Source organism: Colius striatus, chromosome 20 (genome assembly GCF_028858725.1).
Source record: "Colius striatus isolate bColStr4 chromosome 20, bColStr4.1.hap1, whole genome shotgun sequence".
Classification (NCBI taxonomy): domain Eukaryota; kingdom Metazoa; phylum Chordata; class Aves; order Coliiformes; family Coliidae; genus Colius; species Colius striatus.
Genome location: NC_084778.1, coordinates 1,358,137 through 1,382,672, shown reverse-complemented (window position 1 = coordinate 1,382,672; position 24,536 = coordinate 1,358,137). Strand labels below are relative to the sequence as shown.

Sequence of the window (24,536 nt, the reverse complement as noted above, 5' to 3'; positions counted from 1 at the left end):
ACCCACCCTGCCAGGAAACCCTGCACAGGCTTTACCTTGGGCACGGGTTTATCTGCATTTGCAATGCCCCACCACTTCCAGATGGCGTTTGGGGAGAGGAGATCTTTTATGTCCTGCTATTGGAGAGTTACACCCAAGCGCTGGGAATGGGGAACTGTGCTCAGTCAGGATCGGGGTGGGACAGAATCACGGCGCTCTCAGCCTGTGGCTTCAACTCTGTTTGCCATTGGTCACAGGTAAAAAGATGTTGGTCCTTTGGTCCCCTCTTAAAGTAACTTCAGAGTGGTGGGAGAAAATAAAAAGTGTTTCATGTGTTTGCGTTTGTCCACGAGAGGTTTAAAGAAAAACACCAAAAGCCCAATAAGCTGTTTGAGCTGCAGCAATCCCGGGTTACATAAAGGGGCCGGGGCTGCCGAGGGATTAGCCGGCGGCATTACTGGGGGTGATAAGCCCTCCAGGCCCTGCCCGCTGGCCGCTCACTTTGATTTCAGCAACAGCCAGTCTGAGCCGTGCCTTGGAAACTGCCCAGGGTGAATTTCCAAGGCTGTCAGGGTTAGATTCCCACCAAAGAGAGAAGGAAGGGAAATCTGGATTTAAGGAACACTCAGGTGTTTAAAAGCAGCCGGTGCTCTGCACGGTGTTTGTGCCGTGGGGTTCCCGCTGCTGAGCTGTGGGCTGCAGCTGCCACTGCTGGGGCCTTCGAGACCTCTCGCCCTGCTTTACTGGTCGCTCGGTTTATCCACCTCAAAAATAGACTGAACAGGATTTTCAGAAGGCAGCTATTAAAAGCGCCTCAGGTTTTTGGATGCCCTTGAGGGCTGTCTCGGTGCTGAACCGGACCTTGAGGATAAAGTGTGAGAGTCAGTCTCCTCGGGATCGAGCGTGTCAGAATAAACCTTCCAACTTGATCTGTTTTTTACCTCAACGTTTCACTCAGTGTGTTCATACTCCTTGCTTATCTTTGGATCATTCGCTCACAGCTTCCAGAGCAGCAACTGAAGGATGGCAGAGGAACGACGTGCTAATTTTTGTGTCAAAAATAGCTTCACCTTTACACTGCCACGGCTCAGGGACGCTTCGCTGCTTACAGCAACAACGCCGGAGCTTCTGTGGCGAAGCCGTTCCACAGCTGTGTTCAGCTCTGACTGTCAGCCCCTGCTGAAAATTTAGGACTGGGGTCTTGACCTAGAAACAGGCCTTTTTTGGTATTGGCTTGGAAAAAAGCCTTTCAGTGCAAAGAGGGCCTGAGCCAGGCTGCCCAGCTCCTCAGGGGCTGCCCACAGCCTGGGTGTCGCATTGTTTTGTTGTGTGTGGCATCTCCCCGCAGCCCCAGGACGGAGCTGGCCAAGCCAGCCTTCACATTGCTTTAGAATTCCAGCTTCCTGGGCTCGTTTGAGGCGCTTTTAAGAGCCCTGTGTTGCTGGGGGAAGCAGAGATGTGTTTTGAAAACCAGACATTTGTAAAACGCTCCAGTGTGGGTGCCTGAGAGACCAGCAGTGATCAGAGCACAGAGCTCTGCTCCCCTTGCAGCACCTTTCCAGCAGCCACCTCCAGCATCAGCCTGTTTGGGAAGGAACCAGGGGCCTTGTCGGGAGGTTTTGTTTCTCAGAGAAGACAAACCCGCCCCATTCACCTTTCCACTTGCTTGTTCTCGCCAGCTGTCAGCACAAACACTTTTGTGTTGGGTGTTTTCTGGGCAAGGTTTGTTTTTCAGGAAATCCCCAATTCAGTTGGAACTGGCTGAAGTGAATCCACTACTTTATTTCCTCATTCTTGTGTGTTTCTATCCCCGTGTCTTTTTACTTCCTAGCGTCCTTGGCAGCCAAGACCCGCATCAAAGGACAGTAAAGTGATAAAAGCACCTGTTTTCCCCCCAAACCAAGCCTGGATTAGGAAGAGAGGTCACAGCCCACAAAGCTCCCTGCAAGGTGCTGTGCCACAGAGGAGACGCTGCTGTGCCTTTAACTTTGGGAAGGCAAATGCTGTGGCACACGTACTCGCTGGAAGCCCAAGGTTTGCCTCTAATGTTTTCACTGTGATGCCTGTGTTCCTTGTCGAAGCCTTGCAGATTTTTACCCAGGCTAAAGGATCGCTTTGCTGCCAGACACGGACGAAACGACTGAGTTGGGGGGAAATCTCTGCACAGAGGATCGTCCTGCGAGAGGTTTGGAGCATCCCAAACGCGTGCTCGGGGTCTGGCAGCCGCAGAGGTGCCGCGGGAGGCTGCTGTGGGCGCTTGGAGGTGCCGTCCAGAAGGGTTTGGAGAGCTCCGAGGGAAGCGGAGGCCCTGACCCGCTGCCGTTCGCGGTCTCGTTCTGGTCTTTGCAAAACGGGAAGTGTTTGCCTTGTGTAAATTGACTCCTGTAATTTGTAAGGGGAGATCACTTCCCGTCCTGAGCTGTTCTGTGGTGTGGCTGCAGGCTGTCAGGCGCAGCAGCGCTGGATCCTGGAGACGGCTGCTTGCTGGCTGTGGTCAAAGGGATGCTGTGTTGTAATCAGTCTCTCATGTTCTTGGGGTGGGAGTGGTGCATCCTCTTCCTTGCCCCAAGCATGCACGGAGCTGGTGGTCCGAAATCCAGGAGCACGAGATGCTCAAAAGGTGTGGAAGAGACCGAAAACCAGCCCCATAAAGGTGCTGTCCTCGGCATGCTGCTCCGCACACGGCCAGCGCCGGGGCTGGCCGGGGCCAGAGGTGCCTGACCCCACGGGCACAGCCAGGGGGGCTGGGGCAGCATGGTGGGACCCTGCGCCTCTCCCCGGCCCCACTCTGCGGCTGTCTCGGCCCGAGGACCAGGCAGACCCGGGGTGGTGGCGGGTCAGGCGTCCGCGGGGGCTGCGGGGGCCGGGCGGTACCGACCCCTCGACGCCTCTGGCCGGGCCGTTCAGCCGCGCCAGGGGCCACACGGCCGGCCCGGCGGTGGGAGGGGTCACCGAGGCCCGGGAGGGACCCCGCACGACCCCGGTGCTCGCTGCATTTCGGCCCGGCCGCCGCTAGGCCCCGCTCCCAGCGCCCCCCCGGGCCGCCCGGCCCCGGCCCCGGCCCCGCCGCGCCGCCCCCAGCTGCCGGGCACGGCGGCCGCCCCCGCCCCCGCCCGCCACGTACGTCTCCCGTCCCGGCTCCTTTCCATGGTTCCCGGCGTGACTGGTGCCCGCCGCCACCGCCCCCGCAGCGCGGCGCCGACCGCCGGTAAGGGGGGGCGGGACGGGGCTCTTTGTGCGCCGGGCCGGGCCGCGCCGGGCCGGGCCGGGCCGGGCCGGGCCGGGCGGCGCCTCTCGGCCTGCGCGGGCCGCGGCCCGGAGCCCGGCTGAGCCCCGCCGGGGCCGGGCGGGGAGCGGGAGGCGGCCCCGGGGCCGCGCGGAGCGGAGGGGTCGGCGGCGTCCCCGAGCCCCGGCGGGGTGGGCGGGTGCCGCCGGTTCGGCCTCCCCCGGCGCCCGGGCAGAGCGGCCCGCGGCTGCGGCCGGCTCCGGCGCCTGTTGCGGCCGTCCGCTCGGGAGCCGGGCCGGGAGCCGGGCCGGAGCCGGGCGGTCGGGGCCGCAGCCCAGCGGCCTGGCCCCGCCGCGCCTCCCGGCTCCGCATCTCCCGGCCGTGCCTGAGGCCCCGCGTCCGCCGGGCAGCGGGAGAGCCCCGCGGAGCCGTCCCGCGTGGGGAGCCCGTCAGGAGGTGCAGGGCGAGGCGTCCCCAGCCCCGCGTGGGGCCGGGAGCGGGACGGCACAGCCCGGGCTGCGGCTGCAGCCGCGTCCCCCTGAGCCCCGGGGCATCACCGCTCACCCGGCCCGAGTGCGGGATGTGTGGGCAGGGTTGGGGTTTTGGTGGCTTCCCGTTGCAGGACGTCATCCCTCTCCTCTGCCTGGTGCGTGGAGCGATGCTCCATCCACCCCTGACATCTCAGCGGGCTGGGTCGTGGCTTTGTGTAGGAGCCGTCAGAGCCCTGGCGTGCCAAGGCCTTGGCCGTCACCTCCTGGGTGAGGATGGTGTGGGACCTGTGGCCGGGTGCCCATCCACACCTCCCCGAGAGGCTGGAAGGCACCATCCTGCCGTGCTGCCCCGTGCCCAAGGCTCCCCGCTGGCACTGTGTGGGCAAACAGCAGTGGAGAAGGGCCTGAGAGCTGCCTTGCCCGTGGCAGTCCTCTCGTGCGCCGTCTGTCTCGTCGGGCGCGTTGGAAAGGCTCCGTGTTGGTGTTCTCTGAAAAAGCAGCTGAGTGGTACCTCCTCCTCACACCTCCTGCTGCTGCCACCACTCACAACAAACACGGGGGACGGGGCGCTGAGGATCTGTACGGGAAAGCCCATCCTGGGCTGACCTCTGAGGCTTTGCTGCCTGGGCTGCCCTGTGACCGGGGAAGCTGGGGCTCTCCTCGCCTCCTCCTCCTTCATCTCCAGCAGCGTGGGCTGAAGCAGCATCTGCTCCTCTCTGAGGTTTTTTGTGGCTTTCACTGAGGGTTTCCCACGGAACTGCCTTCCTGGAGCCTGGCACCGGGGCAGCAGCAGCCCAGGGAGCTGTGTGCCTCGGGCAGGGGAGGCTGCCCAGTGCTGCCCGTGGGGCTGAGGAAAGCTTTTGGCATTGCTCACGGCACAGGAGACCCCTCACCTGGGCTTGCTCTGCCTTTCTCTTCACTCCCTGCCGAGTGTCCTGCTCCTGTGGCCTTCCCTACCGTGGTGTCTGCACACCCCAGCAGTGCCCATCTCTGCCATGGTGAGGGTTTGCCCCAGGTGCCTACATCCCCCTTCCCGCTGCCGCTGACTGCCGAAAGCGTTTCCCTTCAAGACGAGCCAGAGGCACCCGTCCCCCTCCCAGCCACAAAGTTCTCAGCAAAGCTTCGACTTCTTCAGTTGTTTTATTAAAACCCAAGTCCTGGCCAGGCCGGTGTCGCAGCTGCAGCCCCACAGCCGACGTCGTTCCGTGGGGTGTGTGGCGGGGCTGAGCCTCTGCCCGGGCTGATGGGAGCCGTGGGCGCGCTGGCGGCGGGCGCTGGGTGCTTATCTGCCCGCACCAACACCCGCCGCGGGGGCAGAGATAACGGCGGCTGCCGCGTGCCGTGGCTGGCGGCGTGCGGAGGCAGCGGAGCCGGAGCGCCGGGGTCTGTGCCGTGGGGGGAAAGGCCCCGGGTGGGAGCCGTGGGGAGGGGGCAGCTCGAGGGGTGTGAGTTGGTGGTGGTTGCTGTGTGCCACGAGCGCGGTGCCTGAGCTGACAACACGGAGCCTTTTGCAGAGGTGTGAGGTGGTGATGGGGCTCTCTCCTGTGCCATGGCCTGTCACTGGTGTGGAGAGACGTTGGCCAGAGCCTCCCCTCTGCTCGGTGGCACCAGCAATTCAGGGACCAGGTTTCCCCAGGTCTTGGTGCTGGTTCTGGCTGATCCTGCCCATTCCCCAGGGTCAGTGCAGGAGCTGAGCAGGTGCCTCAGCGTGAGAGGCAAGCTGGGGAAGGGACCTTCTGGCAAGACAGTCCCTAAATGGCACAGGGAAGTTGCAAAGGGAAAGAAACCCACCTCAGCTTGCTGGGAAAGCAACTGAAAATAACACAAGGCAGGAGCAGGGGGAGGTGTGTGCAGGGGAAGGTGTGTGCAGGGGAAGGTGTGTGCAGGGGGAAGGTGTGTGCAGGGGGAAGGTGTATGCAGGGGAAGGTGTGTGCAGGGGGAAGGTGTGTGCAGGGGAAGGTGTGTGCAGGGGAAGGTGTGTGCAGGGGGAAGGTGTATGCAGGGGAAGGTGTGTGCAGGGGCAAGGTGTGTGCAGGGGGAGGTGTGTGCAGGGGAAGGTGTGTGCAGGGGAAGGTGTGTGCAGGGGATGGTGTGTGCAGGGGGAAGGTGTGTGCAGGGGCAAGGTGTGTGCAGGGGAAGGTGTGTGCAGGGGGAGGTGTGTGCAGGGGAAGGTGTGTGCAGGGGAAGGTGTGTGCAGGGGGAAGGTGTGTGCAGGGGATGGTGTGTGCAGGGGCAAGGTGTGTGCAGGGGATGGTGTGTGCAGGGGGAAGGTGTGTGCAGGGGAAGGTGTGTGCAGGGGGAAGGTGTATGCAGGGGAAGGTGTGTGCAGGGGAAGGTGTGTGCAGGGGATGGTGTGTGCAGGGGGAAGGTGTGTGCAGGGGATGGTGTGTGCAGGGGATGGTGTGTGCAGGGGGAAGGTGTGTGCAGGGGGAAGGTGTGTGCAGGGGAAGGTGTGTGCAGGGGGAAGGTGTGTGCAGGGGGAAGGTGTGTGCAGGGGGAAGGTGTATGCAGGGGAAGGTGTGTGCAGGGGGAAGGTGTGTGCAGGGGAAGGTGTATGCAGGGGAAGGTGTGTGCAGGGGGAAGGTGTGTGCAGGGGAAGGTGTGTGCAGGGGGAAGGTGTGTGCAGGGGGAAGGTGTGTGCAGGGGGAAGGTGTGTGCAGGGGGAAGGTGTGTGCAGGGGGAAGGTGTATGCAGGGGAAGGTGTGTGCAGGGGGAAGGTGTGTGCAGGGGAAGGTGTATGCAGGGGAAGGTGTGTGCAGGGGGAAGGTGTGTGCAGGGGAAGGTGTGTGCAGGGGAAGGTGTGTGCAGGGGGAAGGTGTGTGCAGGGGGAAGGTGTATGCAGGGGAAGGTGTGTGCAGGGGATGGTGTGTGCAGGGGATGGTGTGTGCAGGGGATGGTGTGTGCAGGGGGAAGGTGTATGCAGGGGAAGGTGTGTGCAGGGGATGGTGTGTGCAGGGGGAAGGTGTGTGCAGGGGAAGGTGTGTGCAGGGGAAGGTGTGTGCAGGGGGAAGGTGTATGCAGGGGAAGGTGTGTGCAGGGGGAAGGTGTGTGCAGGGGAAGGTGTGTGCAGGGGAAGGTGTGTGCAGGGGGAAGGTGTATGCAGGGGAAGGTGTGTGCAGGGGCAAGGTGTGTGCAGGGGAAGGTGTGTGCAGGGGGAAGGTGTGTGCAGGGGGAAGGTGTATGCAGGGGAAGGTGTGTGCAGGGGGAAGGTGTGTGCAGGGGAAGGTGTGTGCAGGGGAAGGTGTGTGCAGGGGGAAGGTGTGTGCAGGGGAAGGTGTGTGCAGGGGAAGGTGTGTGCAGGGGGAAGGTGTATGCAGGGGAAGGTGTGTGCAGGGGAAGGTGTGTGCAGGGGGAAGGTGTGTGCAGGGGAAGGTGTGTGCAGGGGAAGGTGTGTGCAGGGGGAAGGTGTATGCAGGGGAAGGTGTGTGCAGGGGCAAGGTGTGTGCAGGGGAAGGTGTGTGCAGGGGGAAGGTGTATGCAGGGGAAGGTGTGTGCAGGGGCAAGGTGTATGCAGGGGAAGGTGTGTGCAGGGGGAAGGTGTGTGCAGGGGAAGGTGTGTGCAGGGGAAGGTGTGTGCAGGGGCAAGGTGTATGCAGGGGAAGGTGTATGCAGGGGAAGGTGTGTGCAGGGGAAGGTGTGGGTCTGGCTCCTGCACCTCTCCCCATGACAAGCACAGGGCAGCTGCTGCCTCCGGGCAGTGGTGCTGGAGACCCAGCTCCTGCTGCTGTTGTCCATCATTGCTGTGGCAGCACCAAAACCGCCGCTGTCCCACCAGTGTCCCACCAGTGTGAGGCACTGACCAGCCTCTGCCCCTGCCTGGGGTCCCATGGCCACCCGGCGCTGGCAGTGCCGTGGGGACAGGCCGTGGTGTCCCCGGCTGCTCTGTCCCCGCCCCGCCGGCCGCCTTTGATGCGAGTGAGTGGCAGGTCCTTTGTGGCCCCTTTGTGCCTCCCTCAGTTCTCGGGGTCTGCACAAAACCTGCCATGGAAACCAGGAGCAGCCCCAGGAAACCCGCAGGCGCAATTAGGAAATGCAAATATAAATGCACATTCCTCCGTCCCTTCCAGGGCCTGCAAAGTTGTCCCTGGGCCACCAATGTCCCCGGGGCATCGGAGCAGGACCAGGCAGGCACTGGGGTGAGCTGCTTTTGGGGTGCCTTGGGCTCCTCCGCGGCCGCCCCGTGCTCGGTGGCGGGAGGAGCTGGGCAGTGGGTGACTCAGAGGTGACAATATGACATTGATAGTTTTTTCCATCCTCTCGGTTGCCCAGCGACAAACAAACAAACAAGTGTCTCAAAACCCAAACCAATTGCCTTGCAGGAACTGTCCCCTCCTGCCACGGCCCTGTGCCCCGTGGCCGTGCCCCGTGGCCGTGCCCCGTGGCTGTGCTCCGGCGTGTTGCTCACGGTTCTGCCCGTATCTCCTGGGCTTTGTTTCAGGGACACGACTGTCTGTCCCTTCCCTGCAGCTGCGATGTGTCAGCCCAGCAGAGGGAAGGCAGAGGGAGGACCTTCCTTGCCAAAGTGCACCACAAATGGGTGGGAGAGGAGATAAAAATCCACCCAAAATATCTCCAGGAAGCACCAGCACCGCAAGTCTTCGTTTCTAGGTGGCATTTGTAAGCAATGGACACTCCGGCCCTTCCTTGGGTCCCCAGAGGAGCGTGTGTGGGTGGAGCAGGGATAATGGTTCTGAAGAGCATGAAGGGCAGAGGAGGGAGGTTAAGGGAGGATGACTGGTCTGAGCAATTCCCCTCCCTGGAAGGAAGCAACAATGCTTTCTGCCTGCTGCATGAGCCGTAGGCAGGAGCCAGGGACACGAGGTTGGCACGAGGAGGGCACGGTCCAGAGCGGCGATGTGTGTGAGCGAGGGCAGCTCTGAGCCCAGTCTAGGGCTGTGTTGCTCAACAACAAACGTGTGTCGGTGGCTTTTGTTTTTCCAAGCCACAGCCCGCAGGTCCTTTCCTAACAGCAGCTGAAGTGACACAGGCTGTGTCCCCCCATTAGTGGTGCTTTCCCCCAGCCCCAGATGCTTTTATTGCTGGGAAATGAGCTCTGACTCCTGGAAGTGGTATTTCTTCCTCCTGCCTGACAGCTTGTCGATCCCTGCCCTCGCGTGCGTCCCCGGGGAAGGCGCAGGCCGGTGATGGAGCGGCTGCAGGAAGGGGCTGCAGCAGGGCAGGACGGGAGCAGTTGCAGCCTGGCCTGCTGCTGGGTGGCTCCCAGGGACAGGCTCAGAGCTGAGGTAGGTATTTGGCTCGCTGCTGGGGCAGTGGGCAGAGCCAGGGCGCGGGGGGCATGTCCCTTGCCACCCAGAGACTGGGCTGTGCTGGCACAGGAGCACACTGCTGCTGAACTGCAGAGGAGGCTGGGAGCTGCTCTGAGCCTTGGCCTGGCTTCCAGTCCAGGTTGGTGTCCCGTGTCATCTCTGTATAAAGCTGTGACGTGCTGTGGTGGAGCAGAAGGAACAGAGCAAAGTCAGGCTTTCTGCTTTGGAAGATGTGTGCCCGCCAGCCCCGTTGTGCTGGGGGTGCAGGAGCCCCTGCCTGAGGCTGGCAGGAGGGGCCTGACGTGTTGGCATTAATTAACTCTCTGTCCCTGATGAGGTGTAGTGTTGCAGGCAGGTTCTCCTCTGCTCAGCAATGTCACCCAGCGTGAGGGAGCACAAAAGACCGGCGCAGTTACAGCGTGGCGCCGTGTCCCAGGACAGCGAGGCTGTGGCAGTGCCCGCCGTGTTGGCTCAGCCCTTCCCAGGGTTACTTGCAGCAGCCATATGGCTTAGTGACTCATAAAAAAAGAACTCCTCCATTTGCAACTTAATTAGTCCCTTTTTTCCCCTGGCTCTTGGCTCTCAGTGATCCTGCTTGTGTGCACGGTGCTGAGGGGCACTGACTGAGCGGGGCCGCGGCGCTGCCGGTGCCTTTATTCCACGTGTAGCGAGGGGCTGGGGAGGAGGGAGAAGCTTGGGACTGCTGTCCTGCTTAACCTCTGCACCCACAACACCTTCAGGATGGCTCTGGGGCTCCCTTGGCTTCCTCAGAGGGGCTCTGCTGGGCTGCCTGTGCCCACTTGCCTTCCCGAGCCGTGTCCCCATGCTCTCGCCCAGCTCCTCGGCTGGCACAAGGAGCGGAACCGCAGGAAGGCCCCGGCCCCGGCTGCCTCCTCACAGCCAGCTCCTTCCTGTCTGCTCAGCACAATCTGCCACATCCCCCCCGTGCCACTCCTGTCCCTGGGGACGCCCGAAGCTGCAGACACGGACGGAGGTGCAGGACGTCCCCAGCTCACGCCTGTCCCAGCCGCGGTGGCTTTCACCCTGCACATGGTGTGGGAACTCAGGGGCTTTCCTCCTCCCGGGCTGTGCTTTGGAGCCCTGAGGGAAGGGGCTGCCAGCAGCCAGAGCAGGGATCACCTTGAAATCTTTTTACCAGACCCTGGCGGCCGCGGGCCTGTCCTGTGAATCATTCACCGCTGGCAGCAGAGTTTTACCCGACTGGTTTAGTTTCCATAGGAACTCGCGTGGTCTGGCTGCTCCCCCAGCCCCGGCTCCAGCAATCCACCCTGGCCTTTCTGCTTTACAAACCCCGAGGGCAGGAGAGCAGCGGCCAGAGCTGCTGGTGCCCGGGTGACACCCCGGTGCTGGCCTGGCCTGTGCTGCCCCCGGCTGCACAGAGTGCCCCGGGCTGGATCTGCAGGGATGTGAGGTCAGCCCAGTCTAATCCCAGTCCGTTCCCAGTATGTTCCTTCTATGCAAAGAGCTAGAAGGGAAGAGGCTCTTATTTTTTCACTTTCCATCCTTTTCATTGCTTTGACCCTTGACCTAAAATGGCAAATTAGCATTAGTGAGTCAGGCAGGCTAATTAGCCAGGGGGCAGAGCCAGCCCAGCCCCCAGCCTGGGTTCACTTTCTCCTGCTCCCCATTAGGTGCTCACTGACCAAATCCAACCCAAACACCCAGACGTGGCTCCTCTGCTCCTCCTCTGCTCCTGGCCTGGCTCTGGCCCTGGGAAGAGCCTCACACCTCTGTCAGAGGCCACACTGACACCCCGACCACGCTGCTCCTTCACACCGGGCGGTGCTTGCTCCGTGGGGCCCTTTCAAACAAGCTCCAAGCTGGTTCTTCAGCTGGGCTGTGTGTTGGTGGTGAAAGCCAGAGGGGGAAAGGTCACTGGTGCTCAGCCACCTCCTGGAGTCGTCTTCAGGCAACCTCTTGCACCTAACGTCTTGTGGGCTGGCACAGGGCAGAGCTGAGCAGAGGAGCAGCCACACCACACAAAGGGATGCTGTGCTGGGTGACTTGAATCACTCACACTTGCTTGACCCATTTATTTTTTTTAATCCCTTCCTGGAAACCTTGTTTCTGTGTTTGAATTCCCTCAGCTATTTTAGGAATGTCGTCCTACCAAGATCAAATGGCCCTGGGCGAGCCCAGCACAGGCAGCCTCGGCCTCGCAAGGCAGGCGGCTTTTTGGTTGAGGTCTAGAGCCACCTCGTTAGTACAGGCTTGGTTTGGGGTGAGGGGCGCTGTAGCTGTGGCATGGCAAGTGTGTGAAAGCTGGGGGTAAGCGTGGTACAAGGGCAGAGAGGGCTGGAGGCATCCCGGGACCCCCGGCGCTGGGCAGCCCCCTGCAGCCCTGTGGGGTCCCGCTGCCCCCCGGCACTGCTGGAGCACAGGGAGTGCTTTGGGTGCTGCTCTGGGAGGGTGGGGGGTCCCCACTGAAGCCCTCTGTGGCTTCCCTGTCCTGGCTGAGTGCAGCCTCCCAGGTTTTAGCTGCGTGCTGCTGGTTTATGAGCTGTCTGGGTGCTGTGCAGAGCCGACATCTGGTGTGTTCACAAAGGACCCTCATAAATCTGTCCGGGAGGGTGCCGTGGGCAGCCACGCTGGGCAAGGAATGGGCAGCAGCAGCAGCCAGCAATTCCTCTCTTAAACGTGGCTGTGCATTCTGAAGGGCAGCTCTGGCCACGGGCTGCCCAGGAAACCATCGGGTGTGTGTGGCACAGGCGGTGCCGGGAGCACAGTCGCTCCCTCTCAGCTCCTCTCAGCCTCAGAATGCTGCTCTTGGAGCCAAGAGGGGAGTTTCATTTTGCAGAGGTATGTGCTGCACAGGTTCTCAAACAGGTCTTGCTTCCACTTTCCTCCCTGATTGCTTTTTACTTGGCAAAGGGCGTAAACCCAGCCATTGGTTTCCTACCAATACACGGTAGAAGGAGGATTAATGGGGATCCTCAGGTGATGGGTTGTTTCTGTGGAAAAGGATTTTCTCAGGAGTTGTCCCCAGCTGTGGGCTGGGAGCTGTGCCTGCCTCTCTCCTGAGGTGGACAGAAAGGCAGTGGACAGGATTTTGGAGACACTGGTAAGGCCCATCCTGCTCATCCCCAGTGTGTGCTCTGTCTTTCCATTTGCTGGTAGCACTTTTGTTCCTGTTCACTTTTCTTAGTTTCGATGCTGTTGTAGCCACACCTGCAGCTGCCCGAGCAGTGGCCTTCCCAGGCTCATTGCTGTGTTGAGCAATGCTGTGCAGGGGCCAGGCTGCAGGCAGGGCTCTGGCCACAGCCCTTATCTCCAGTTTAACATCCCTAGTTTTGAGACGTCCTCTGAGAGGCTTCCCTGCAGGAGCTGTGGCGCTGGCAGCCCCTGTCTCCGTGCGTGGAAGTGCCTCCTGCTCCACATCCCCCAGCCCAGCCACTGCAGGCCTGGGCTTGCAGCCACTGCTGAGGGATAGGCTGAGGGGAACAAGCACTTGATGGTGTCACCCCCATCGTGGCTGCAAACGGGGCCACGTCTCCAACGTGTTTGCAGGGATGATTGACAAACGCAGCGTGGCAAGAGCAGAGGAAAAGGAGCTGGGCTGCTCTAGCGGTGTCTGAGCAATCCCATCTGCTGTCTGAGCTGCAGCAGGCGCTGGGGAAGGGAATACTGGCGTTTGCACTTGGTGCCAAGGCTGCTCCTGAGCTGGGAGGGCTGCGAGCGCTCAGTCCCACTGCTTTTACAGCTGTTCTCTCCCCCATCCGGGCTGTGTTCCTTGCAGAGCTGAGCAACTGTTGTTTCCAGCACCACGTTCTCAGTTCTACCAGCCCCTGGGATTATCCAGCTGCTGGGCTGAGCCTCCTCCGTGCCTCGCTCCCTCCTTCCCCCCGGCCAGAGCCCACCCCAAGCGCCTGCAGCCTCTCGGCTGCTCCCTCATGTAAAAAGTCTCCTGTGAGACATCAAGTGCCTCGCTCCCAGGGCTGGGGAACCAGCTTTGGAGAGGCAGGATGCTGGTTGGCACGGGAGGACACGTTTCCCCAGGCTGTACCCACCTTATCTGCTCCTCAGACAAGACCCGGAGGTCTGGTGCTCTGGCAGGAGCTCTGGCAGGGAGTTGTGCAGCCAGTCGTGTGAGTTGTTAGTTGTTTGTGTGGCAGCCCTGGGCTGGCAGGGATGAGTCCCCTCCCCCATGGGCTCCTTTTGTTTGGTGTTAATGCTTTTTCAGTGGTGAGCTCATGGCAGGAGCTGGACCCAAAGGTGTGAGAGCAGCCGTGGATGTGCCAGGGAAAGCATCCCTCGCCGTCAGGGGCCGGAGCTGGCGGGGGGGAAGCTACAGTGGGAATGGCAACTCAGGAGCCGTCCTGTGGGTTCGGTGGCACAGAGCAGAAGGGCTGGTGCCGGCTCTGTGCTTGGCCCCAGCCTGGCACTGGCACTTTCTCCATGGCGCAGGTCAGCGCTGGGCCAGCCGCGGGTGCAGAGGCGGCTCAGCCGGAGCTGCTGCCGTGTCCCCAGCACGAGCCGTGACCCACGACCCGGCGCTGCTGCTGCCCTGGAGGGGGCTCTACCCGGCGCTGCTGGGGCTGGCAGGAGTTTGGGGGCAGCACCAGCCCCAGCAGTGTCCCTGCTGCCGCCTCACCACTCCCTGCACGCCGTGGGATGGGAACATGTGTGCCCAGAGCTCACAAAGCCTTTAAGCTCCTCCTGTGGTGGGCACGGCAGAAGGGCAAAGGATTACGCCTGTGCCTGGGTTTGGATGAATGAATAACGGCATTCAGGGTCTTTTCTGTGTCATAGCGGAGCAGCAACTATTTTGAGGCAGGAAGAAAGTTGATCAGGCAACAGCTAAACGAGTCATCACAGCCTAGTTTTGCAAATGAGGGGCGGGAGGGGAAGCGGAGCCCGGCCCACACCCCGCTGTGCCCTGTGCAGGGCTGTGCTCTGCCCAGTGCTTGGACACCAGCTCTCTTCTTGCCCTTTTTGGGAAATCCAGAGGATTTTGCTTTTCCTGGCATCTTCCCAGCCCCTCAGTGACATCACAGAAGTAAGGGCCAGAAACGTGCTGAGCCCCTTCCTCGTGCTGGCAGCTGGGGATCCCACTGCCCTCCCCACTGCTCACCTGAAGATGCAGGAGCGGGGGAGCCAACACCACCACAGCCTGTGTTTTACATTGACTCCCGCCAGTGCTGTGACTTGCCTTCCTCTGGATTTTAACTCCTGCCAGCAGAGTGGTTTGCATTTCTCTGAATGAGCAAGAGGGACATACAAGAATAGGTTTAGAAGCTGCATTTGCAATGTCTCAGCAGCATCAGCTCTGCCCACAGCACCGTTATTCCATGGGGCAGGCAGTGGCCAGGGCCAGTGCAGCGGCCTCCTGCAAACCCACAGCCTCTGGGAAGGTCCCAGCACCGTGATGCCTCGGGTTGTTTGAAGCCAGATGTGCAGCAGAGCCTTGTTGGTGTATAAATATCTTGTCCCCATCCATCCCTGATTTAGTTCATCCCCTGAGCAGCAGCTTTCAGTTGCTCGGCGCGTCGCTGCGCTCAGTCACGCCAGCAGCGTGGGCTGTCATCTCAGTGAGTCCTCCTGGAGCCTGTGGTGTTGGCTGACACCTTTCCCAGGACGGGGGGTGTGTGTCAGGAGGAGCCTGACCCTCCCCAGGGACAGCAGGACTGCAGGGACATTGCCAGCCCGTGGTGGGCTGGGGCTTTGGCTCCGGGAACTGGGATTTCCCAGCCTGGGTGGCTACAGAGGAGACCTGAAATACACACTCAAAGGTCAAATGTTGGGAGACAGAGCCCCCCAGCCACAGGTGCTTCGTGTCTTTATAGATCTCAGGGGTTTTAAACAGATGTGGGGATTTCTGAGCCCTAGGGGCTGGTTTTACTGTTGGAGGTTTATGGGCATGGCATTGCTGAGCTGATGGTGCTCTGCAGAAGCTCTCAGCCTCGTCTTTGGATGATGTGTGTGTTGGCCTGTATCCCACGTCACCTTTCCCCCTCATGTCCAGCCTCTTTCCCCATCCTCTGGGAGCAGCTGAAGGATCCCATGGATGTGTTATAACTGAACCAGTGACTAAACCAGCCATGCAATATTGCAGTTAAAGTATGACACCAGAGGTGTGAACGCTGCTGCTTTTCGCTGGGAGCGAGTCACGAGAGCAGAGCCTCCTCTGAGAGCAGTGTTCTGCTAGTTGACCCCAGCAGATGTGTTTGTCCTGGGTGAGCAGAGCCGGGCAGGGCTGTCAGAGTGGCTCCTGCTCTGTCACACAGGGCTGCTCTGTGCTGGGTGAGCAGAGCCGGGCAGGGCTCTCAGAGTGGCTCCTGCTCTGCTCACACAGGGCTGCTCTGTGCTGGGTGAGCAGAGCCGGGCAGGGCTGTCAGAGTGGCTCCTGCTCTGCTCACACAGGGCTGCTCTGTGCCGGGCGAGCAGGAGCCGAGCCTGGGGCAGGGAGTGACTGTGGCTGGAGATGGGTCTCGGCAGAGTGAGCTGTTAAATGCTTTCTGTTAGCGAGTGAGGAGCGAGCTGGGGGCTCCTGGTGCTGTTTGGCCGTGGCCCCTCGTGCCCAGCAGTGAACCTCTCGCTCCTTTCCATGGTCCCATCCTGCAGAGCCAGCTCATGGGAGGTGGGATCCCTGTGGGGCTGTCGGTGTGTGCTGGGACTCTGCAGCTGCCTTTCCCAGGGGCTGTGACTTTCCCAGAGTTTGTCACAGGTCTCTCAGGTTCTGCAGGTGGGTTTTGCTCTCGGCAGCCTGTGGAAGCCCCTTGGAGCAGCTGGGGACGAGCGCTGGGGACGGGCAGGACAGAGCCCGGGTGACCTTCAGCCGTGACTGCTCTGCTGAACGCCTTTGGAGCTGCTTATACCCTGTTTTGCTAAGAAATGTGCTCAGCACGTTCTTCTGAGTTGAATTCCATTTTAGGGACAGTTGTCTTGAACTCTCTGCCTGCTGCTTAGGAAAAAGCCTTTGAAAGTGATATTATGGATCAAAAGTGTACCTGGGGTAATTCTGCTTCAGCAGGGGAGTTAATCCAGGCCTGAATTTGGCCCTGCATTTCCAAATGAGAGGCAGGAGCTGTATAATCTGTTTATGGTTTTAAAGTCACCGTTAATCACGGATTTGGTGGCTTTTCCCAAGGGTCAGTTTGCTGTGGTGCAGGGCATCCCAGCCCCCTGCTCTGAAGCTCTCTGAGCCGTCTCCACTGTGTATTTTAAAGAGAGATTCTCCTGTGTTTGTAGATACCCCTCAGAGCTGGGGGTGTTCCAGCTGAGGAGCCCGGAGCAATGGAGGCGATGCCGTTCTTCTTACCTCGCGTTCTGTGGCGCATCCGCGCTGCGGGGGACGGGCCCCGGGGGCTGGGTTGGCTCAAACCCCGCTGGGACAGGGGATGTGGCGGTGGCCATGAGCCCTGTCCTGCCAGTGACTCCCTCCCCTGTCCCCTCCGCAGGTGGGAGGATGCTGCAGCGCGCCGGGGGCTGAGGCGCGGAGCCGCGGGGAGCGGGACCCCCGGCGCCCGCTCATGCTGCCCGCTGGCTGCCGGGGCAGAGCCCCGTGAGGAGCCCCCCAGGAGCCCTCCTGGCCGTGGCCGTGCCCCCGCAGCCGCCGCGCCCCCGCAGCCGCCCCGCCATGACGAGCCTCTTCCGCCGGAGCAGCAGCAACGGCGGCTCGCGCGGCGGCTCCTCCGCGCAGGAGCTCAACAACAGCCGCCCCAGCAGGCAGGTGCGACGGCTGGAGTTCAACCAGGCCATGGAGGACTTCAAGACCATGTTCCCCAACATGGACTACGACATCATCGAGTGCGTGCTGAGGGCCAACAACGGTGCCGTGGATGCCACCATCGACCAGCTCCTGCAGATGAACCTGGACGGCAGCGGCTGCGACGACAGCTCGGACTCGGAGGACAGCATCCCCCCCGAGGTAACCCTGCTGTGTGCCATGGCTGGGCGTCCCCTGCCTGCCCTGCTGCTCACCCTGGCTGGCCCAGCACGAGCAGGCAGCTCCATCTCATCCCGCCTCATTTCTGCCTGGGCAGTGCCGCTGCACAGCCGCTGCGGGCGGGCGGAGCTTTGAGTGCCCGATTCAGCAGATCTGGAGCATGCAGCCTGGATGGATTGTCTCAGGCAGTGCTTGAGGTTCAAACCAAAGTGCTGCCCTTGCTCCCTCCCACCCCAAAACTCAACAGAGATCCTTTTGCTGCTGTCAGAGAGTCTCTGAGGGCTGTGTCCACCCAGGGACGGGCTCACACACATCACCTGAAGTGCAGTCTCTCAAGAGTTGCAGCTCCACATGCTGCCAAAAGCCTCCAGGCACAGGGGGACTGGGCTCACCCTCACCCCATCTTCCCACCCTGCAGATCTTGGAGCGGACCCTGGAGCCGGACAGCTCTGACGAGGAGCCTCCTCCCGTCTACTCGCCCCCAGCCTGCGAGCGCCCGGCCTCGGGCAGCCGCTGCCCCCGCGCGCCGCCCACCCCCCCGCCCAGGTGAGCCCCGTGCCACGGTCTGGTGACCAGCAAAGCCCCTGCCCTGGCACCCAGGAGGGTCTCCCTGCACATTAACTGGCCCTGGCAAGGGGCATCTGGCGTCAGTTCATTAAGGCCGGGTGAGACGAAGCCAAGGGAGGTGAATGAAGTTCACAGCTGGCTAAAAAATCCCTGCGAGGCCCTAAGAAGTGAACAGCTGAAGGGCCTGGAGAGATGCCCCAGCAGCGTGTGGAATGGCAAAAATCAGCTGCTGGGGGCAGGGAGGGCTCAGCTCTGCTGGAAAACACCAGGTGCTGGGCAGCCGGGACCCGCGTGTCGGGGCTGTCGGGGCTGGATGCTCGGGTGGGTTTGGCGTCCTGCTGCCAGGCGCTGAGCCCCGGGGGCTGTGGCTCCACGGAGTGTGGGCTCTGCCCTGGCAGCACCACCTCAGCCATAGGCTTGGGGCTTGCAGGGAGACGAGTGCCGGTGCTGTGCCCACCTCTGTGCCCAGCCCAGGGCTGCACATGGCATCTGCTGAGAGATGTTTGTCAGCTTCATAAGCACAGCCCCGTGCCAGGGCTCCCATGGGGCTGTTTTGGGGAGTCTGGGCAAAATGGGGAGGGGAAGGGAAGTCCAGCCAGTGCAGTTGCAGGGCAAGGATTGAAAAATAGCTCCCAAAGCTTTCAGACTCACTCTCCAGAGCTAACGCCGTGGGACTGGGAGATGTGCTGTGCTTTCGTGGCTCCTGGGGCTGCTGGTGGAGCTGGGCAGGGGGCCATGGGCTGGGGGCCATGGGGCCAGGCCCTGTGTCCTGCTGCTTTGGCAGACCTGGGGGGTTTCTCCCTGGCCAAAGGTGCTGTCTGTGCTTGTCCCACAGGACAGACGTGCTGGGGCCTGGCAGCACCCCAGTGCCCAGCCGCTACAGGAACTGGAACCCGCCGCTCCTGGGCAACCTCCCCGAGGATTTCCTGCGCATCCTGCCTCAGCAGACAGCTGGCACACAGGTGAGGGGGCTGGCACACAGGTGAGGGGGCTGGCACACAGGTGAGGGGGGCTGGCACACAGGTGAGGGGGCTGGCACACAGGTGAGGGTCACTGCCCCTTCAGCCTGTTGTGCAGCTGTTGTGCAGTGTGGAGCACCAAACCCAGCCCTTGGCCACCCTGAGCTTGTGGTGTCAGTGCTCAGAAAGCATCTGGTTGCTGTGTGCCACTAAACCTAAAGTCTCTGAGCACATCTGGTTGTTCAAGGTGAGTGTGAAGTGAGCGAGATGTGGAAAGGGAATCTTCCAGACAAGCTTTGATGTTCCTGCCCTTAGCCCAGTGGCTAGTGCCAGAAATACCACTTGCAATAAGCCCGTGCAGTATTTAAAGTTATTTGAAAATCTGACCCGTTGCCCTGGTGAGGAGGCTCCTGGGGAGAGCAGCTCTGCCAGGGTGCTCAGGGGCTGGAGAGCAGCTCTGCCAGGGTGCTCAGGGGCTGGAGAGCAGCAATGCCAGGGTGCTCAGGGGCTGGAGAGCAGCTCTGCCAGGGTGCTCAGGGGCTGATGCAGTGGAACTTAGGTGGAAAATATGGTGCAAACCAGAGGATTTGCCTCTGGTAAATTGGAGTCCCTTTGTGCCTCGAGGAAGTTTCAGAACCACAGGATCTGAGGCTGTGGGTGCCTTTCTGCTCACAGTGGGACAGGCAGCGGGCAGCACCCCGTGAGGAACAGTCAGCCCAGCACTGCCCACACTGGGCACAGCCCCAGCTCAGCCCCAGGCACACCACAGCTCTGGAGAGTCCCACAGGCACTTTGCAGTGCCCTGCTGGCATGGGGAGGGGCCGGGGGGCACAGGCATTCTGCTCCTCCCGCTCTTTCAGGCTCCAAAGGCAGCCTGCCACGTTTTCATAAATGATTGCCCTGTGAGCTGAGCTTCCCGGGCTCTGTTACCTTTCTGGGAATAGGAACGTGCCAATTCATTTGGGCCCAGGGGGAGGAGAGGAGCAGCTGCCCTTTTCTTTCTCTGGTAATTGTGCTTTTGCTTTTTATGGCTCTGTGAGAGCAGCTACAAATGGGATGGATGTCGCAGGCAGGGCTGAGGCTGTAGAGTGCAGCTCTGCTGCTCCCAGAGTGCAGCTGCCCTGGGAGCTGGGGGAGAGCACGAGCCACCTCATGCAGGGATGTTTGTCAGCAGCAAATTCTGCTTTTTAGATGGGGGGAAATAAAAGCAGTGCTGCTGGCTGAGACCCTTCTCCCTCATCTCCTCACCACGCTCTGACCTGGCTTAACCCCACGGTTAACAATTAAGAATCTTCACAAGTCCCTTCTCTGCAAAGGAGCTTTCCCAGAGGCACCAGTTCCTCCCTGTTCCTGTGGGGGTTATCTGTCCCCTCCTGCCTCTGTCCCACCCCCCTTTGTCCCCCTTACAGCAGCCCCAAGGGGAGCACGATGGTGGGGGCACAGTGCTCCAGGCTGTGGGCACTGGGTGCAGGAGGGAGGGACTGTGCTGGGAGCAGCCCTCGATGGCTGTCAGGGTGTAACAGGGGCAAGAGGCTGAGCTGAGGCTGAGCAGAGGCACCACGAGGACTGAGAGCGCTGTGCTGTGTTTGCCCCCTGCTCAGGGCTCCCCTGGCTGCCGGCAGCCCGTGCCACGGGGGCTGTGCCCGCGGGGCCAGCCCGGCCTGGAGCAGGAGCGGCGCTGGAAGCAGTACCTGGAGGACGAGCGGATCGCGCTGTTCCTGCAGAACGAAGAGTTCATGAAGGAGCTGCAGAGGAACAGAGATTTCCTCCTGGCCCTGGAGAGAGGTGAGAAGCACCTTCAGAAACCTCTGCCTTTGCTTTCCAGGGCTGTGCCCACCCTGTGACACGGGCAGCGTTGGCGTCGTGGCTTGTGCCAGAGCAGAGCCAGTGCAGGATGTGGCCAGGCTGGTGGCTGGTGGCCTGACGTGCTGGCACCAGGGCATGGGCTGCTCCCCAGGCTCCTGCTCCCCTGCCCACCACTCTGGGAAGGCTCTGGCAAAGCCCGGCAAAATCCACAGCAAGGGGCTTTGGAAAGAAGGAAAAACTTCTTTGCTACAGGGGTGAGGGAGCCCTGGCCCAGGCTGCCCAGGGAGGGTGTGGAGGCTCCTTCTCCTTCCAAACCTGCCTGGACACATTCCTGTGCCCCCTGATTGAGGGGAACATGCTTTAGCAGGAGCTGGGGCTGGAGCAGCTCTGCAGGGCCCTTCCAGCCCCCACCATTCCATGATTCTGTGAGTGCCCCTGTGCCCTCTCTGGCTGTGTGCCCTCCCCAGGTGCTGGCAGGGCCTGAAATGGAGAGCACTTTTGCTGTGATTGCTCTTTTCCCTGTCACCACATTCCTGCCTAGCAAGTTGGCAACTGTCTACTTGCCCAGTGCCATGGAGAGGGAGGGCTGGAGAGTGTTAGTGCTTTTGCTGCTGCTGAGCAAAGAGCTGCCCTTCCCCTCCCTCGAACTGCCACTGGCTCTGAGCCTGCTGGCCCAGGGGCCACCTCCCTCAGAGACCTCGCTGGTGCTTTGCAGGGTCCTGGCAGCACCTTCACTGCAGGGCTCAGCCCCGGCTGCTGCTGTGGCTGCAAACCCAGGGGCAGGCTGGCCGTGTGCTGCCTGTGGGCGGGCGGTTCTGCTGCTCCTGTGGCTCTTGTGGGCTCCCACCAAAGTGCTTGTGGTTGCTGTGCTGCAGCAAAGCCCCAGTTCCCTCTCTGCCACCTGCAGCCGAGCCCCAGCTCCCTCCCAGCCGCCTGCAGCCGAGCCCCAGCTCCCTCCCAGCTGCCTGCAGCCGAGCCCTCGCTCCGTGCGCGCTGCTGTGCCCAGCGGCCGTGGGACTGTGGAGGGCAGGGGGGCAGAGCTGTGTGTGCTGCCTCGAGGGTCAGATGGAGCTGGGCACTGGGCTTTTTGTATTTCAGATCGATTGAAATATGAGTCAAAAAAATCCAAGTCGAGCAGCGTCGCTGTCAGCAACGACTTTGGTTTCTCCTCTGTAATATCAGGTAAGTCTCAAGATGTGCTCAAGTGTCACCCTGCAGCAGCAGCGGGATGTCCCCAGTCCCCAGCCCCCAGGTTCCCAGCCCTCTGCCCCACTGCAGGGGGGAGGAAACTGGCTGGTGCCTGCTGCCCCCCAGCAGTGAAGAGAGAGGAGCTGGGTGATGGGGATGGGTGCTGCTGCCCTCCCCACCTCACCACAGAGGATTGTGCCTGAGGCATAATGACTGTTCCCGGGTAATCCTGATTAACCTCTGTGAGCAGAGCAGCTGCCTGGGGTCAGAATCAGAGCTGGTGTCTGTCGATGGCCCCGTGCAGGGGCACACTGGGAGCGTGGCGGGGTCCAGCCAGGGGAAGGGGAAGGGACCTGGGCCCAGATGGGCACGAGGACATGGCCCTTGGGGTCTCTGGTCTATCCAACCGAGTCGCTGAACTTCATCTCCTGATCTAGTGGCCCTGCCATCCTGGCAATATCTAGTACCCAGGGTGCAATCAGTGCTTGGGGTGATTTGGGGTAGCACAAGGGGAAGCCTGAGCTGCTCCTCGCCCTGCATCCACTCGAGGGCAGCTGAAGGCGAGTGGCCCAGCTGAGGCAGGCTGCACGGCCACATCTCTGCACTCACTGCCTCGGGGGTTATACCCACAGAGAGCCCTTGCCCAGGGCCAGCCTCAGTGCCCTCGTCCCGCCTGCTGCTGCTGAGCTCTGGCACCGGGCTGTGGGAGCACTGACGTGCCCTGGCACTGCCGCTGAGCAGACGTGTCCTTCCAGGTGAGGCAGCCCCCTGTGTGAGCAGCGAGGCCGGTGCCGTGTCTGACGATGCCTTATTCAGAGACAAACTGAAACACATGGGAAAATGTGAGTGGCTCTGCAGGGCCCGTGTGGGGCTGGAGGCAGCGGGGCAGGGGAAGGGCCACAGCATCGCTCCCCACTCACACAGCGCGGCTGCTGCACACACCCCTGCCAGCACGTGCCTGGGGCTCTACTCTCCCCACAGCCACTTCCCCACAGCCATCTCCCACAGCCATCTGCCCACAACCATCTCCCCCAACCATCTCCCACAGCCATCTCCCACAGCCATCTCCCATAGCCATCTCCCACAGCCATCTCTTCCCCGTGGCCTGTGTCAGCTTTGGGAAGGGTTCAGGGGTGAGACCTTCACTCGGCTGCTTCCTTCCAGCCACACGCAAGAAGCTGTTTGAGCTCGCCAGAGCCTTCTCTGAGAAGACAAAGATGAGGAAATCAAAAAGAAAACACTTGTTGAAGCACCAGGTGTATCCTGCACGGGGCTGTGGGGCCGTGGGGGCTGTGGGGCTGTGGGGGCTGTGAGGCCGTGGGGGGCTGTGGGGCCGTGGGGGGCTGTGGGGCCGTGGGGGGCTGTGGAGCCGTGGGGGGCTGTGGGGCTGTGGGGGCTGTGGGGCCGTGGGGGGCTGTGGGGCCGTGGGGGCTGTGGGTGGCCTGGCTCAGGTGCCGCCAGGGCTGGGAAGGGCCGGAGCCACGGCCCGAGTGCTTTTCCTTAGCGGAGGGCGCAGGATGGGGACGGCGGCTTCCACAGCAAACCTGCTGGATGACGTGGAAGGCCACTGGTGTGGTAAGCAGCCCCTGCCGTGCCGGGCATGCCGCGCTCAGCGCCGCTCGCCCGGGGCCCAGCTCCATCCTGCCCCACGGCGCTGCCGCGGTGGGGCTGTGCCAGGGCACGGCTGGGCCCCGGCGCCGCGGATCTGCCCCGTGAGAGGTGACAGGGCATGGGATCTGCTGTCTGGGAGAGCGCTGGGGGCCTGCAGCCAGGCTGGGCAGCCCTGTGGGAGGCAGAGCCCACAGTCTGGGCGCAGTCATGGCAGGTCTGTCGTTGGCCACGTTTGCTCAGAGGTGTGTCTTGGCAGTGGGTTTTGTGCCAGCCGGGGCTGGCTCAGGTGCAGAAATGTGACAGAAATGCCCCCCTGGACCAAAACGTCCTTCCAGTGATCTCAGGCATGTTGTGGCAGAGAGTCCCCATGTCCCAGTCCCTGCGAACTGTCTGTCTGGGCAAGCAGATCCCTGTCCTGGGGCAGGGGCCAGGCTGCCTCCGCACCTGAGGCACCTCTGGAGCTGGGACTGTGGTGTGGAGGCAGCTGCAGCCCCCTCCAGCCCCCACCTGCCTTTGCCTTTCAGATGAAGACTTGCAAGCACGGCGGCAGCAGCTCCGAGAGGAGGAGACGCTGAAGGAGGGGCAGTAAACAGTGAGAGGCCCCGGGGACGAGCACTTCCCGGTGAGCGTGTGAGCAGTCCCATCTGCCTGTCCCAGGCCTGCCTGGGGGAGGGAGCTGGCTGCTCTGGGTCAGGTCCAGAGTGTGTCCAGGTGGGGACAAGCCCCGTTGTGGCTGTGGGTGCTGCAGCTGGTAAGAGCCCTGGGTGCCACGAGGGGCTCAGCTGGGGCTGAGCACACACTGTTCTCCTCTCCAGGTCCCAGCACTGGGGTTTATTGCTGGCACAGGACGTGCACGAGGCTTCACAAGGAGATGGCTGAAAAAGGAAAACAAATCACCCAACAAACAACCCAGTTTTTTTGGCTGTTCCCCCTCTGCTGTTGTACTCCTCTGAAGTACAAGTATTGAAGTGAGGCACAATGTTTTCTTACCAGCAGTTTGAAAACAACTTCTATCCAGCAAATCAGCCAAAAGGGAGGAAGAAAAAATAAAGGGAAAAAAAAACAGGGGCAGCAGCTGGTGTGAGCTGCTGTGGAGGAGGCAGCAGGGCTGGGGCTGGGGCTGGGGCTGGGGTCCTGCCCGCTCTCCCGGCCACAGGAGGAATGGAAACCGTCTGTACTAAGGAGGATGCTGACGAGGGTGCGTCACACGTGGGATCTGCGTGGCCAGAGCACTCCTGACCGATCTCTGCAGCCATCTGGTGCAACTGTCCTGTGCAGGAGCAAAACACAGACACGAGAACGGGAACCTAACAGCCGTTGTCTACTATTGCTAGGAGTAAAGAGCAGAGATTCACATCAGGTAATAGTCAGATAATATACATTGTTTATAAGAGGAAAGGCCTTTTCCTGGGCGTTCCACTCGGAATTAAACCTTTGCCTTCGGCATTGCTCAAACTGCCTCCAAGTCCAGACGCTCTGTGGGCCGAGACGCTCAGCCCGGCGGGGCAGGACGTGGGGCAGGTGAAGGGCGGCACC

The 24,536-nt window shown here is 61.5% G+C and overlaps 1 protein-coding gene across 3 annotated transcripts; it reads left to right on the top strand.

Annotated features, from left to right (window-relative positions):
- The first annotated feature begins 3,077 nt into the window (after nucleotides 1-3,077).
- On the top strand, nucleotides 3,078-24,455 carry CUEDC1 (CUE domain containing 1). 3 transcript variants are annotated; one of them, XM_062012439.1, is made up of 11 exons: nucleotides 3,078-3,187; nucleotides 16,382-16,851; nucleotides 17,288-17,415; nucleotides 18,272-18,398; nucleotides 19,997-20,180; nucleotides 21,300-21,383; nucleotides 22,145-22,231; nucleotides 22,554-22,647; nucleotides 22,906-22,964; nucleotides 23,525-23,622; nucleotides 23,816-24,455. In XM_062012439.1, the coding sequence occupies exons 2-10, from the start codon at nucleotides 16,561-16,563 to the stop codon at nucleotides 23,587-23,589; spliced, it is 1,119 nt and encodes a 372-aa protein (XP_061868423.1). In that variant the 5' UTR covers nucleotides 3,078-3,187; nucleotides 16,382-16,560; the 3' UTR covers nucleotides 23,590-23,622; nucleotides 23,816-24,455. The 3 variants fall into 3 exon arrangements, with proteins under 3 accessions (XP_061868423.1, XP_061868424.1, XP_061868422.1); XM_062012438.1 differs by lacking the exon at nucleotides 3,078-3,187 and adding an exon at nucleotides 4,994-5,079; XM_062012440.1 differs by lacking the exons at nucleotides 3,078-3,187; nucleotides 22,145-22,231 and adding an exon at nucleotides 4,993-5,079.
- The last annotated feature ends 81 nt before the right edge of the window (nucleotides 24,456-24,536 follow it).

Bases quoted from the DNA above. Each gene is read 5' to 3' on its own strand.
- CUEDC1 (XM_062012439.1), top strand. From the start codon at position 16,561: ATGACGAGCCTCTTCCGCCGGAGCAGCAGCAACGGCGGCTCGCGCGGC. The intron at 20,181-21,299 runs GTGAGAAGCACC...TTTGTATTTCAG, and splicing joins CCTCCTGGCCCTGGAGAGAG to ATCGATTGAAATATGAGTCA. The intron at 22,965-23,524 runs GTAAGCAGCCCC...TTTGCCTTTCAG, and splicing joins CGTGGAAGGCCACTGGTGTG to ATGAAGACTTGCAAGCACGG.